The sequence below is a fragment of the Typopeltis vanoorti genome, chromosome 1 (genome assembly GCF_054136105.1).
Source record: "Typopeltis vanoorti isolate ZY-2024b chromosome 1, IOZ_Tvanoo_1.0, whole genome shotgun sequence".
Classification (NCBI taxonomy): Eukaryota; Metazoa; Arthropoda; class Arachnida; order Uropygi; family Thelyphonidae; genus Typopeltis; species Typopeltis vanoorti.
Genome location: NC_143549.1, coordinates 89,390,021 through 89,405,481, shown reverse-complemented (window position 1 = coordinate 89,405,481; position 15,461 = coordinate 89,390,021). Strand labels below are relative to the sequence as shown.

The 15,461-nt window shown below is 35.9% G+C and overlaps 1 protein-coding gene across 2 annotated transcripts in view; it reads left to right on the top strand.

Annotated features, from left to right (window-relative positions):
• nesd (SHC binding and spindle associated nessun dorma) overlaps positions 1-15,461 on the top strand; it is a 101,916-nt gene that overhangs the window by 7,255 nt on the left and 79,200 nt on the right. For both annotated transcript variants that reach the window (XM_090392008.1, XM_090391999.1), the window contains exon 2: positions 3,953-4,170. In XM_090392008.1, coding sequence (XP_090248134.1) covers positions 3,953-4,170 — 218 coding nt within the window. The remainder of the gene's footprint in view (positions 1-3,952; positions 4,171-15,461) is intronic.

Genomic DNA, 15,461 nt, shown 5'->3' with positions numbered 1-15,461 from the left:
GTGAAGTGATATCAAGGCCTTGTAAAGAGGCAAAACAACTTCCTTATCTCTACATATCAAGGTTTGTTTCAGCATTGCCATTATTCTCTGAGTGTATTTACCATTTTTACTATATGACCCTTGAACTTCAACTTCCTGTGTACTAAAACTCCAAGATCACTAGCCTCATCAGTTTCTTCAAGCATAATCCCACCAATATAAAACAGCATTGGGTATCTAATTACACCAAAGTGCATGACTTTACATTTATTAACATTGCGAGTCTTGAGGTCCACTAAGTTGGCTGTGTCCATGATAAACGATGTATTTGAGATGTCCTCATAGCCAAAAGTTGCAGAGGTTTGGATCTGGCGAGTGCGCTGGCCTGTTTTACAAAAAATGGTGGCTGATGATTCTTTCCTTGGTAAAATGTGTCTGAAGCAGTCACTTGACAGGGATGACAATGTGAGGAGGAGGCACCATCCTGCATGAAAACTGTTGAAGCATTGGAATCACCTGATTGGCTAAGAGAGATGCATATTGCTGGCCATTAACTGTGCAGGTAATGAGACCAGCAGGACCAAGCCCCCTCAAAAAACAAAGGCTTGATAATGAATTCTGCCGTAAAACCATACCAAATGGTGACCTTCTGGTTTTGAAATGGAATCTGTTGCATTATGTGTGGGTTTGTGGCTGCCCAAATTCTGCAGTTGTGCGTATGCAGAAAATGTTCCATGATCAGTCGTTGTCCAGTTCAGTCCGAGCAAGAAATTGCAGAACAAATGTTTCTTGTGCATCCTGGTAAAGATTAATTGCTGAATGTGGGAAATCTTGTAAGGGCAACAGTGCAGAATTTGCCTTATGAATTTGTGAACTGTGTTTACGGGTTTGTCTAAAGACAGTGCAATATGCCGTGCTCTGCTGCTTCCTACAACATTTGCCATCCTTTTCTTCCTCTAATACTGTGGCTACTTTGTGTACTGTCTGCCGTTCAATGGGATTCCATCCTCTACCAGGTTTGATGCCTAAGGAACCTGACCCTTCAAATTTCTGGATCATTTTGCATTAACCATTTGCAATCATAAGACACCTATTTTTTAATCCCTTTAATGTTCTAAACTTTCACAGTGCTGTTCAAGGCACCACTGTTGTTTTGCTAAAACAACTTCATGAGAAGTGCGCGATCCTTTGGTTATAGTGATAGTGTACTTTAACACATTGTCTGCTCACAGGGAACAAATGATGCATTCCATAGCTAACTGCTTTTATAGAAGCTTCTTTAAAGCATACATCATTGAGGACATTTGTCATTTGCATAAACGGTACTGTCTCAACGTTACACTACATACCAGCACCATTTATTGCCCTAGCGGCAACTTTTAGAATTAACATTATTTGTCATTTGCATAAATGGTACTGTTTCAATGTTACACTACGTACCAGGAGTGTCATATAATTTGCATATATTGCAGCCCCATTTATTGCCCTAGTGGCAACTTTTAGAACTAACATTGGTTTTTGTGCAAAATAAAATTTCATTGCCGTGCACATCATCATATTAAACCATTCCGCTAAGTAGCTACCTAGTTACAGCCTTCCGAAATGTGGACTTTAATTATAATGAACTGGGGCTGATAATATATATATTATCAGTCCCACATGTAACAACTATTGTAAGACTTATGACTCGACAAGTGGTTAAAGAGAAGAAAGAAATTCATTCTGTTCCTAAAAAAGGTGAGGGTTTTAAACATTGGGGAAAAACAGTATGTAAAGAATGTTCCAGAGCAGAGATATAGGGAGTGAAGGAGAAGGATGAGAAGTTGGTTTGATGAGTTAGGAGCTGAACCATATGTGGGTATTGATTAGCAGTTGCCGCTGTTGATGTTCATATATGATTTAAGGAAATTGTAGGGATGGTAGTGGCCAAGTCAGTGGAGTAGCATCCATAGAAATCCCCATAGAAAAGACATAATTAAGCAACAGAGTGCCTATGAGAATGTGAGTGAAGAAGAGTCAATGAGAAAGAAATCTTCAGTTAAATTGCTTTCTTTTGAATGCAATAAAGCATTCTGAAAAAGGTCCTAGGTGCACCACCCCAAGTATGAGAACAGTATTTTAAGGTTGGGTAGATGTGAAATGATTTATAAAGTGTCAAGAGTTAAGTAGAATAAAAGTATTGTTCAGAACAAAAATAATAGTAAGCTTTTTGAAGGCTTGGAGGCTCTAGAAGAGAAACTGATCTTGGTTGACAGTTAGAATATTTCAAATTAAATATTCTGATTGTCAATAAAATTAGAATTGTCAAAAGTTAGGGGAGAGTGAAGCATGGTCGTTCTTCCAGAAAATGTAACAGAATTGTGTTTGAAAACATTAAAACTCATTCAGATCTACTTAGCATTCTCAAGCAGAGTAAGGATAACTAGGTGAGTTTTCATAATGCCAAAATACAATCCTATTACATTTTGTGGAAGAAAGACAATGCTTCACTCTCTCTTAACTTTTGACAATTCTAATTTAATGGTTATAGAGGATCTTGAAGCCTCGATCACCTGAGCACTACAATGTTCAGAGAATGAAAAAAGAAAAATAGATGTCAGAGAAAGATCATTGATGTATACGAGGGTGCTCTAAAAAGTTCTCATCCTCGACCATAGATTGGCAAGATTTTTTTTTTCTAAGTTGGTACATTTGTCACAAGCATCCATGTGAAATTGCAAGTCATTCTATCAAGTAGTTTGTTTTATACAGCTGTCTGAAGCAAAAGTGTTGTCTGTATCCCTCGAAATGGATAAAATTGAGTATCTTGCGGTTATGAAATTCTTTATAGAAGAAGGTTTAACACCAGAAGAAATTCATTCGAAGTTCATTAATGTATTTTAAACACAAGAATGCCCATGAGCAACCTTCTCCTTCGTTTTCGGCAATTAAGAAATGGGCTGCAGAGTTTAAATCAGCCTTGAAGATGATCCATGTGAAGGACATCCAAAAAGTGTAACACCACCAGAAATCATTGATCAAGTGCACGATATGGTATTGGATGACCAGCAAGTTAAAGTGTGTGAAATTGCTGAGACTATAGACATTTCAAAAGAACGTGTAGGATATATTTTGCATGAAGAATTGCAAATGAAAATGCTTTGCGCAAGATGGATGCCATGCTTGCTCACAGCAGATCAAAAACAAAAAAATTCATCAGAAAAGACCCAGTTTGCAGAAGAAAAAAATCATCTTTAATCAGTACAATGCACCTGCCCACAAAGTTGTTTTGGCAATGGGAAAATTAAGGGATATGCACTATGAATTGTTGGAACATCTACCGTATTCCTCAGACTTGTCTCTCTCTGATTTCTATCTCTTCCCAAAACTAAAACTCTTCCTTGCTGGTCAGCATTTTTCTTCAAATCAAAAGGTGATTGCAGCTGTAGAGGGGTATTTTGCAGATCTTGCTGAGAACCATTGCAGAGATGGGATAATGGTGCTGGAGCATTACTGGAATAAATGTATTAGTCTTAAGGGAGATTATGTTGAAAAAGAAAAATAATTTTGAAATTTTAAATTTGTTTTTTCATTGTTAGGCTGAGAACTTTTCAGACCACCCTCGTGTGTGTGTGTGTGGGGGGTTAGGTTTATCATACTTGCACATGAATAGTTTGTAAAACCTCTGATATATTGGTGCTGTTTGTGGACATAGTGGATATATCAATTTTAAAGCTATATGTTTATAGTGGAGATGTTAAGATGCTCTTAATGTTTAAGAATCTAGCATTTTGTAAATTTAAAATTTTTTAAAATTTACATGTGTATAACATAAAATAAAAACTCCTTAATGAATGAAGATCTTTTTAATGGTTCATAATCTATAGTAACTTGTAATAAATTTATTTTTGAAAATTTTGATTTACTTTTACTTTAGTTTCCTTTCTTTTCTTTGAGATAACGTGAATGTCAGTAGTTAAATTTTGTCTTTTAGGTTGTGGATGTTAGTCTTAACAATCTGGCAGCAGAAGTAATTGTGAGGGAGCTATTATGCTCTGAAGAGTCAGAAGATATTAAAAATTGTCATTCATTAATAGAAGACCTCATTGACAGAGAAACCTGTACTGTTCCTTTAATAGAGTTATATCCCATTAGCGAGGATGATGAAGATGAGCAGTATCTTCAAACGGCGATAGCCATTGAACATGTCAGGTTAGACTTAATAGCGTTATCTTAAAGTTAACTTTTTTTTAAAGGAAATAAAGCTACTTAATGAGAAAAGAGCATAAAAATATATCAACTTGACAATGCAATCTGTGTTTCATTGTATCCTCAGTATAAACATGGAACAGAATGACAATACATATATAATAGAAAATATTTAGTGATGTGCACTAAGGCTATAGTATGATAACAAGTCAGTTAATTCATAGACAAGACTATAATAAGATCTGGAAAAGTAGATTTTTCTTATGAAAATGCTTTACAAAGAAATCTGGGATGCATTATTAAATCTTCCTAATATAAATAGTCTAATCTTTCTAATATAAATAGGTTTAATGGCTTATGGAAAATGGTGCTCCTCAAGTCTGCTGTTTTTTGTTTACTCTAGAAATTGGTTGTTACCTTACCAGGGAGCTGAGGATAGCATGATAGGTAGTGTGCAGGAAGAGAGAACTTGAATATGTGGATGTACAGGGTAAATTTGAAGGTAGGAGAGAGCAGATGGTCTGTATTGGAGTGCGAGCAGCATTGTAAAGCTGGGTAGACTGTTGATGAAAGGAGGAGTTTAATTAGTCAAGGAAATAAAGTAGACAGTGGGATTGTGAGCGTAAGATACCAGGATCAGTGTGAGATAAATAATGGAACAAAGATGCAGGGATGGCCTCAATGGGAGCAAGATAGTCCATATACTTGGATGATGAGGTGAAGGACTGTAGGAAGGAAAGATGGACAGGAGAAACTGTGCTTTATCCTCCACTTCAGAATCAGGAAATATGTAAAATTTAAGACAAAACCCGGTGTTTTTATGGTCGAGATAGTATTAGGAATAAGTGTTCAGAGGTTGGCCTTGATATAGTTAATCCATCCACAAATCATTGATGCCAGTGAGATGTTGCTAATAGAGGATGATATGCTCACAAGAATAGAATATATTGTTATTACTAATTATTTTTAGTAGAGTTGTGCTCTCCCCCTCCATGTAGAACCTTGAAGAAAGCAGTGAATAATGGCTTTGAAGCCATTTGGTGTGAGGTAATTGTAAATTTCAGATACTTGGGGGGGGGAAGGATGTTGCTACAGGCAAGGAAATTTAGGGGGAGATGATTCTGAAATGTTTACAGATGAGACTTGTGAGTGACTGGTGGGTGATAATATTGGGCGACTAACTATGAAAGCATTGACTTGAAGCAGGAAATAACATGCATGAGTATGAAAATAAATTGAATTCCTTATCCTACTTAGGGAGACTTACTTTATGCAGTGTGTAGTTGAAGCAACATGTAGAACATGAGTTTTGAATTTAATAATATAATCTTATGCAGTGATTGCATAAGATTATATTATATTGTGGTGACAACTTATGTGAGGTGTCACCACAATGCCATCAGTTAGGAGAAGTGATCATGTGTTTTTGTGAGGTGAGGAATGGCTAGGGTAGGTATATGCTTCATAGAACAAAAGAAATATGTGAAATTATAGAGGCAGTTGACTGATAAATTAAGAAAACAGCTTGGCGATATACACTGGCTTGATCAATTGAAGGGAAGAGAAATCAGCACTGCATGGGACTTGATCCAAAATTACTTACTTATGACAATGTCAGATTGTATTACTAAAGGATGAATCAAGCATCAGAATATCTTGTTTCTCAGAAACTTCTGCATCTTGACAGAATTTTAATATACATATATTACAGGAATGTGTGAAAGAGCTGGTAGTGTCCTTGAATTGGTTGTTCAACAGTAGTCTGGCAACAAGAATATTCCAAGTGGAGTTTTAAAAAAAAGGGTGGGAAATAGTGCCAATGCATTAAGGAGAATCCCTTATGCATTGGCACTATTTCAGCATATGTTTATTAAGGAGAGGTCTCACTTTAGTAACTTGTTACATTTGCTAAATCATTTGGTAGAGTACCACATGATAAACTACTGTTGAAGATGAGCAAGATGTGAATGGATGGTCTGTTTAGCAGCTTGTTAACAGAAATGGTTGATCGATAGGAGTCAGTGAGCTGTGTGTATATAAGGATGCAGTGTCCTGAAAAAGGAAAGTAACAAATAGCTTTCCTCCTCCAGCTGTACAGATCTTGCAGGCAGAGATGCTGAAACATTTGCCAACACTAATGACCTTGCACAACTTCATTCAGATGCCAGAATACCTGATAACCCGAACCACTCTCCAAACACCCTAGATCTCTTCCTCACCAATGATCCTTCCAAACATACAATGAATGTAGTGCTCCACCCCCCCCCCCAGGTAATTCTGACCACAACTACTGCTCATATCCTCTCCCATGCAACAATGCTTACACAGCCACTCCCATACAAGGGTAGCTTGGCATTATAACAGTGCCAAGTGGGATAGTCTCTGCAACCTCTATGCCTCATTCGCATGAGCCATAGCTCATGGGAATGAAGCATTCCTTTTGCTTCTGGCCTTCCAACCCCAAACATATGCACTGTATTTATCACCAAAATAATCCTCATGCATGGAAACATACATTCCCCACAGTACTCTGACCTGTCATTCCCTAACTAAACTCTGGTTTTCCAAAAGATGCGCTAAGGCTGTACAAATGAAAAACCAAACATACCATAACTGACTCAAATCAAGAACTCCTTTAGAGCTTATACTCAAGCCCGAAATAGATGCAAAAAAAAAAAAAAAATCGGTGCTTCCAAAACAGAGTTCGAAAGAGCAAAAAGCAGGAAATTAGCAGCCTGTCCAAACGTCAGCTGAGCTTTTTGGTCTCTCGCCAAAGCAATTGGTTATAACTTCTGCCAAAAACTATTCCAATCCCTATCTTACCCAGATGGCTCTATTGCATCATCATCAGCATGGGTTGCAAACTGGTGTCCCCCCGAAGGCTTCGTATCCAGCCTGCAACCTTAATGATTTCTTTTCTAAAAATCAATGTTTCTACCATCCTGCAAGGATTAAAACAGAAAAAATTCAAACTTCTAAATGTTTTATGACAGCTTTAAACAAAAGTAAAACTTATTACTACAATTCTTTGTACCATGTTTCTATGTTGGCAACACTGAATGAAAGTTACTTGTTACACAGCCATTTTAAGTCACATGATACAATGTCAATAAATTACATGTTACCATTGTAATATGTTAGTGTGTTAATAAAAAGTTACCTCAATAACTTATATTTTTTTTTTTTTGCCCATAACAATGTCTGAATTTAAAATTAAAAAAAGAAAAATAGATCAAGAAGGCAGAACTTTTCAAGAAAAATGGGAGAAGGCATATTTCTTTGTGGAAGTAAAAAATATTCCAACATGTTTGATATGTAGACAAAGTGTCGCCTTGGTGAAAGAATATAACCTAAAATGCTATTATGAAACAAACCATAAGAACTGTGATAAATATACAGAAAAGATGCGTGATGACAAACTTAAAGATTTAAAAAATGAACTGAAGTTTCAATAGAGGGTATTTTCGAATGTTATCACAACAAGTGATGCTGCTGTTAAATGTAGTTATGTCATAAGTGAAAAAATAGCTCAGGCTTCGAAACCTTTTACTGATGGAGAATTTATTAAAAATTGTATTTTAAGTGCAGTTGAAATCATATGTCTGGAAAAAAAGCAAGCATTTCAAAGTATAAGCCTATCAGGAAATACAGTTACGGATCATGTTGAAGATATAGCAGAGAACTTCCAAGATATATTGCATGAAAAAATAAAGAGTTTTGTAGCATTTTTTCCATTGCATTTGACGAATGTACAGACATTATTAATACTTCCCAGTTGGCAATATTTTTTTGTGGCGTTGATGACGATATGAATGTGACTGAAGAACTATTGGATATAGTGCCTATGTCAGTAACAATGACAGGAAATGACTTATATTTGTGTGTTGAGAAAAGTCTTGAAAATGCTCACGCAGCCTGGTCAAAATTAGTAAGTATGACTACAGATGTGGCTCCTGCTATGGTTGGTATTAACGTCAGACTTGTTACAAAACTTCAAATGAAAAAGGAAATGTTGTGCAAGGAGACAAACTTAAATCGTTTCACTGCATAATACACCAGTAGTCACTTTGTGCTAAAAAACTAAAGATGGAACACTTCATGAGTGTAGTAATTAAAACAGTAAACTGGATATGCTCTCACACCTTGAATCATCAACAATTCAATGCTTTGTTGGATGAATTGGATTCACAATACAGCAGTTTGCTATATTATATGAAGGTTAGGTAGCTTAGTCGTGCATCATTTTAAAAAGATTTTTTGAACTCTTAAAAGAAATTGACATGTTTATTTCATCCAAAGGAAAAACTGATTCCTTGGCTCACCGATGAAGATTGGTGCAAAGACTTAGTTAACATAACAAGCCACTTAAACACTTTGAATACTGCTCTGCAAGGGCGTAAACAATATGTCATATGTATGATTCAATTAAGTCATTTCTATACATAATAAATAACGGAAAAACTCACGTAGAAATATTATTTAATAGTATAATTTTCGCCTGTGTGTCACAGGCATCTTCAGTACAATTGAGCACAAAATTAAACACTAACTGACAATTCCAAAAAGCACCACCTAAGTAGCTGGTGTAAGATAACTAAAAAGGTGTATGGAATGGCTCTTCTGATGAACTTCAACAATTTTTCAATAAGTTAAATGCATTTCATCCTAGGATCAAGTTTACCCTAGAAGTAGAATCAAATAAGCAGTTAGCCTTTTTAGATCTTCTAATTCTTCGCCAACCAGATGGTAACCTACATTTCTCAGTTTATAGAAAGAAGACTCATACAGGCCATTATATCCATGCGGAATCTCATCACCACCCCAGTCAAAAGGCAGGAACTATTAAAACACTGGTTCATCGGGCCCACTCCTTTTGTTCTACAGACGATCTTTTACAGAAAGAAATACGATATATAACTTCTTCCTTTCTATCTAATGGCTATAAGAATTGCTTCATTAAAAGAACTTTGAGTAGATTTAATATGTCTCCCTCTTCAAACACAGAGGAAATAACGCGCATTACCACCCCTTATATACAAGGCATCAGTGAATGTATAGCAAAATTTTTAAAACCACTGAATATTTTTGTTGCCTTTCGACCATTTAGAAAAATCTCCACCTTTCTCGCTTCTCCAAAGGACAAGCTTCCACATCTTAATCATCCAGGTGTCTACCAGATTCCGTGCTCTTGTGGATTATGTTATTTCGGACAAACGGGAAGATCTGCCTCCATTCGGCTAGAAGAACACCAATCTTATATTGAATACTTTAAACCTGAAAAGTCTGGACTTGCAGAACATGCCATCTTCACTAGACACAGAGTTCATTGGAGAAAGACAAGAGTTCTTCACAAAAGTCAGTTTCTCATGGAACGCCTTTATAAAGAAGCATGTGAAACTCTACTTCATTCTCCTAACTTAAACAGATCCGACGGCTTACGTCTATCCCCTTTATGGGAGATAGTACTTTACAAATCAGCTAATCTTTCCTAACTTTTTATTGTATTAAATTTTTTTTTTTTTTTATTTATTTTTTTTATTTTTTTTATTTAGGAAAGTTATTGACCTTTTTAGTTATCTTACACCAGCTACTTAGGTGGCGCTTTTTGGAATTGTCAGTTAGTGTTTAATTTTGTGCTCAATTGTACTGAAGATGTCTGTGACACACAGGCGAAAATTATACTATTAAATAATATTTCTATGTGAGTTTTTCCGTTATTTATTATGTATAGTTATGTCTACTCACGGTTTACCTCTTTTAAAACTTAAGTCATTTCTGGCAAACCCAGTTGGAATAATTTAGCCCACTTTCCTACACTTAAATCGATTTCTTGAAATAATAATGATGCTGAAAAGTATATTCCTCAAATTGAAGAATTGAATTTGAAAAAAGATTTTCTGATTTCAACCAGTTTGAAAATGAATTATTATTATTCAGTTCACCTTTAATTAATATTAAAAATGTTGAAGAAAAATTAGAAATGGAAGTAATTGAACTCCAGCACAATACTGAACTAAAAAATAAATATAACAAAGTTGCATACCAAATTTTTATAAATACCTCTGCAGTAAATATCCCAAATATAAAATTTATTATGCAAAAATGTTGTCAATCTTTGGAAGCACCTATGTATATGAGCAATTATTTTCAATTATGAAACTTAATAAGTCAAAGTTCCGCTCATGGATAAAAGATTCTAGATTAAATGCAATACTTCATATTGCAACACGAAACGAAAAAGCAGATATTGACATGCTAGTACAGAGGAAAAGATGTCAGGTTTCAGGATCAAAATCAAATTAAAAAAAGGACTTGTAGATAAAAATCTTTATTTTTGTAAGTCAAAATTATGTATGTAAATAATTTTCTTGAAGTATGAATAAAATGTAATTGAACTTATATTTTCTAAACTTGTTATATTTTTAAAATTTAAATGGTGGTGTAACTGTTTACGTAAGTTGTAAAGGCCTGGCAACAAAAGGGCCTTTGTTAGAGCTTTCCTTTTTTAGTTTATGTTTTGGTTCATAGAATAATATTGAATATGGCCTGCATCTGATATACATATAATTTATTGGCCATTTGCTGCATTTGAGTTTGAGACCCCCCCTGATCTACAGAAAAAGCAAATCTCCTGGCCTCACACTTTGCTTCCAATGCATGCATAATTGACAATGGTAAATGTCCCCCAACCATTCTAGATACCAAACATACAATGCCCACTATATCCTTTTGCCAGAAAGAGATCAGAAAAATACTGTCCAAATTAGATACCAAAAAGTCTCCTTGGCATGATAGCATTCCTATAGTTATCCTGAAAGTTTGTGCACCAGAACTGACTCCTATGTCACCTGTATATACTGTCTTACTCCACTGGCATCTATCCCACAGCCTGGAAATTGGTCTATATTTATCCCATTCTCAAGAAGTGCGACAAGTCACTGCCATCCAAATACCACCCTATCTCTCTCTCTCACCTCAGTCCTGTCTAAAGTAATGGAAAAAATCAATTCCCAACTCCTACACTATCTTGAAGGTACCACCTGATAAATGACCACCAGTTTGGATTTCGTCGCTGCCGATCAACAGGAGATCTGCTCATGTCAGCCCCTGCCCCATCTCTGGATAAATGCCATGGAGAAATTTGGCAATATCTCCAAGGCATATTACCAGTCTGACACAAGGGCTTACTAAGCAAGCTGCCAACATTTGGTCTATCTCAAGACTTCTGTAGTTGAATTGCCAGTTTTTTGTCTGATATGCTATGTGTGGTGGTGGTGGTGGTGGATGGTTCCTTATCCTCTCACCATTCAACTAATGCCAGGATTCCACAAGGATCTGTCTGTCCTTCCACTAATCCTTTTCCTGCTATATATCAGTGGCCTACTTCAGCTGACCTCCCACCCAATACACAGATCACAGCACATTGCACTCCTCTCTTTCATTTAACGAACCTTACTCTACACAACTCACCTCAACCTACAGAACATCAACCACCACCACCCTCAATTCTGATCTCCAAGCCATCCTCTAATAGGGTTCAGATCACCTAGTCAATTTCATTCCTATGCTACAGAAAGAGATCAGAAAAATACTGTCCAAATAAAATACAGTACTGTCTTATGAGGGTGGTCTGAAAAGTTCTCGGCCTCAACCATAGATGGCAATACTATCGGCAAGAGATTTTTTTTTCCTAAGTTAGTACATCTGTCATAAGTATCCATGTGAAATTGCAAGTCATCATTCTATCATGTAGTTTGTTTTATACAGCTGTCTGAAGCAAAAGTGTTCTCTGTATCCCTTGAAATGGATAAAATTGAATATCGTGCGGTTATAAAATTCTCTGTAAAAGAAGGTTTAACAAAAGAAATTCATTCGAAGTTCATTAATGTATTTTAAGGTTGCTTATGGGCACTCTTCTCCTTCATTTTCAACAATTAAGAAATAGGCTGCCGAGTTTGAACGTGACTGTACCAGCCTTGAAGATGATCCACATGAAGGACGACTGAAAAGTGTAACAACACCAGAAATCATTGATCAAGTGCAGGATATATGGTATTGGATGACTGGCGAGTCAAAGTGCGTGAAATTGCTGAGACTATAGGCATTTCAAAAGAACTTGTAGGATATATTTTGCATGAAGAATTGCAAATGAAAAAGCTTTGTGCAACATGGTTACCACGCTTGCTCACAGCAGATCAAAAATGCACTCGCGTGCAAATCTCTGAACAGTGCTTGGAGCATTTTAACAAGAATAAAACTGGTTTTGTCCATTGATTTATTACTATGAGACTTGGATTCACCATTACACACCAGAATCCAAACAGCAGTGAAAACAGCAGGCAGAAGCTGGTTGTTCAGCTCCAAAGAAGACAAAGTCGGTTCCATCAGCAGGGAAGGCTATGGCATCGGTGTTTTGGGATGCTAAAGGCATTTTGTTTATTAATTATCTCGAAAAGGGTTAAACAATAACTGGGGAATATTATTCCAATCTTTTAACTAGACTAGACGAAAACATTCGTGAGAAAAGATCTGGTTTGCAGTAGAAAAAAATCATCTTTCATCAGAATAATGTGCTTGTGTTTTGGCAATGGGAAAGTTAAGGTATCTGCACTATGAATCATTGGAACATCCACCCTGTTCCCCATATTTGGCTCCCTCTGACTTCTATCTCTTCCCAAAACTAAAAATCTTCTGCACTGGTCAGCATTTTTCTTCGAATCAAGAGGCGATTGCAACTGTAAAAGGGTATTTTGCAGATCTTACTGAGAATCACTACAGGGACGGGATAATGCTGCTGGAACATCGCTGGAAGAAATGTATTAGTCTTAAGGGAGATTATGTTGAAAGCTAAAAAGAATTTTGAAATTATAAATTCTTTTTTCATTGTTAGACCGAGAACTTTTCAGACCACCCTCGTATTTCTCATAAAAAAAGAACTATGTTGTCTTAGTATTATTTTTGACAACACCCATATTTCCAGACAATTTGAGATTTCTCTTCTTGGAATTACCCTGACATCAAGCCTCTCCTGTCATAAACACACCACAACCACTGCATCCTCAGCTTCTAAAAAACTAGGATTTCTCTTTTGCTTCACCCCTGAACAGCTGTTAATCTTATACAAATTGCAAATTTTCCCAGCTATTGAATACTGCTCTTACATATGGAGTGGAGTCCCCCAAAAGCTCTCTCAAAATGCTTGATTCAATACAGAGGAGAACAGTTAAACTTATTACTGACCCATCTCTTACCAACTCACTCCCTACCACTTTCACACAGACAATTGGTTTCTGCAACATGTGTATTCTACAAATATTTCCATGGGAAATGTTCATCTGAAATAGCATCAATAATTCCCCCACTTAGTGCTAAACTCGTTGGAACACGTACAGCTGCTGCTCAACATCCTTTGCTGTTGTCTAATTTATATATCAGTGATATGCAGTAATATATTTGTATCTCCTTTCAAGATGTGAAAGGAGATACTCTTTGTTTGCTGATGATAAATTATATCAGGAAGTTCTGATATGATGTTGTTGCAAGCGGATTTGAGTAGGTTGGCGCTTTGGGATGAAGAATGAGGATGTTATTTCACTGTAGCTAAGTGCATATCTACTCTCCAACAATAGGTTGTAGGTTTGAATCACACTGGGCATGGATGTTTATGATTGTCTTTAGGGGAAGATGAATTTCATTGCCTGTGTGTGACCACTGCTCTGTTTATTGGAGGCCTGAAGTGGTCTCTAAATCAGGGTTTCCAGACCATGTAAAAAAACAAATAAAATACAAAAAATAAAAAATAAATAAATATTATAGTAAATTTATTATTTACTATAATATTTACTATAGGTTTATATAAACCCTTTTATTGGTTGGGATCCATGTAAAAAAAAAAAAAAGTAAAATTATGCACATTGGCCACATCAGATAGTGAAATATATCATATTGGAGGAACTTTGCTTCAGGAGGTGAAGGAGGATGCAAGGGATCAGGGATCTTTCTGGATAAGGAACTGAAATTCAGGGACACATAGTGAAAGTTGAAAGCGTTACCCAGAAAATTTAGGCTACAAAGCAAGTACAGATAAGGGGGTGATAATTCCACTATATGAGGCATTAATAGGGCCACATTTGAATTTCTGTGCATATTTGGCTATACTGACAATAAGAAAACATTGGAGGAAAAGGGCAGAGGCAAATGACTAAGACTATGGAATGACTATGGATGAGTATAAGGACAGATTGAGAGAGTATGTATGATCTTCAATCTTTAAAGGTACCTATCATAACTATAAATAATAAATTACCTGATAACCACAGTAATTAACTCTAATGAAATAAAAGTATAGATGTTTCGTACTGAAATTGCTTGTTGTCTACATCATCAGTGTAGACAACAAGCAATTCAAAGGAATGGAATACAAAGTACATGACAGTCGGTATTACCAATTAAAAAATGTTGCCGGTTGCTAGAAATTAATATTAATAAAGGATATTATTAAAATTATTTTTAAAAACTATTTTTTGATGGTTACATAAGATAAGAATCTCCCAAAGTTTTGGGAGAGAGAGAGAGAATCGTTTCGATTCCGATTCAGATTGGCTAATGTAAAAGGGCTTTGCAAATTTCTTTGAAAAGGCATTCATGTTTAAACTTGCACCTATGGAGAAGATGAGCTTTATCCCACTGGAAACCTCAAAAGTCTGGTCTGGTACAGATCAGACTTTTGAGGTTTCATGTATTTGATATAATATTGATGTTCATTAATTCTTTTTTCCACAGAACGGCCTGATTGTCCAAAGTATGTTAGATTGCATTCACATGGTATTTTATTAACTGCCCATACTGGACAATCCGGATCTTTCATCAAAAATTCCACACATTTTCTTGAACAAATCAAGGATGTTCAAATACAAGAACCGGACTTGTTATTCAACTTTGATATTGTTTCCCTCTTTACCAATATTCCATTATCTGACACTGTTAATTTACTATATGATGATGATCACCCTCCCGATATTGCAAAGATTTTTGAATTTGTTATACATTCAGAATATTTCAGCTGGAAAAACAAGATCTATAAACAAGTTGAAGGTACTGCCATGGGTTACCTTCTGTTTCCACCTTTGGCAAACTATTTTTTGAACCATCTTGAAGACACCTCGTTCTCATCCATTCATACCCAAACCTTTCTTTGGTTTCATTATGTTGATGATGTCTGCTATTTGGCCACATTCTGAAGAGGAACTTACTTCTTTCCTACAACAGATCAATAGTCTTCACCCACATATTCA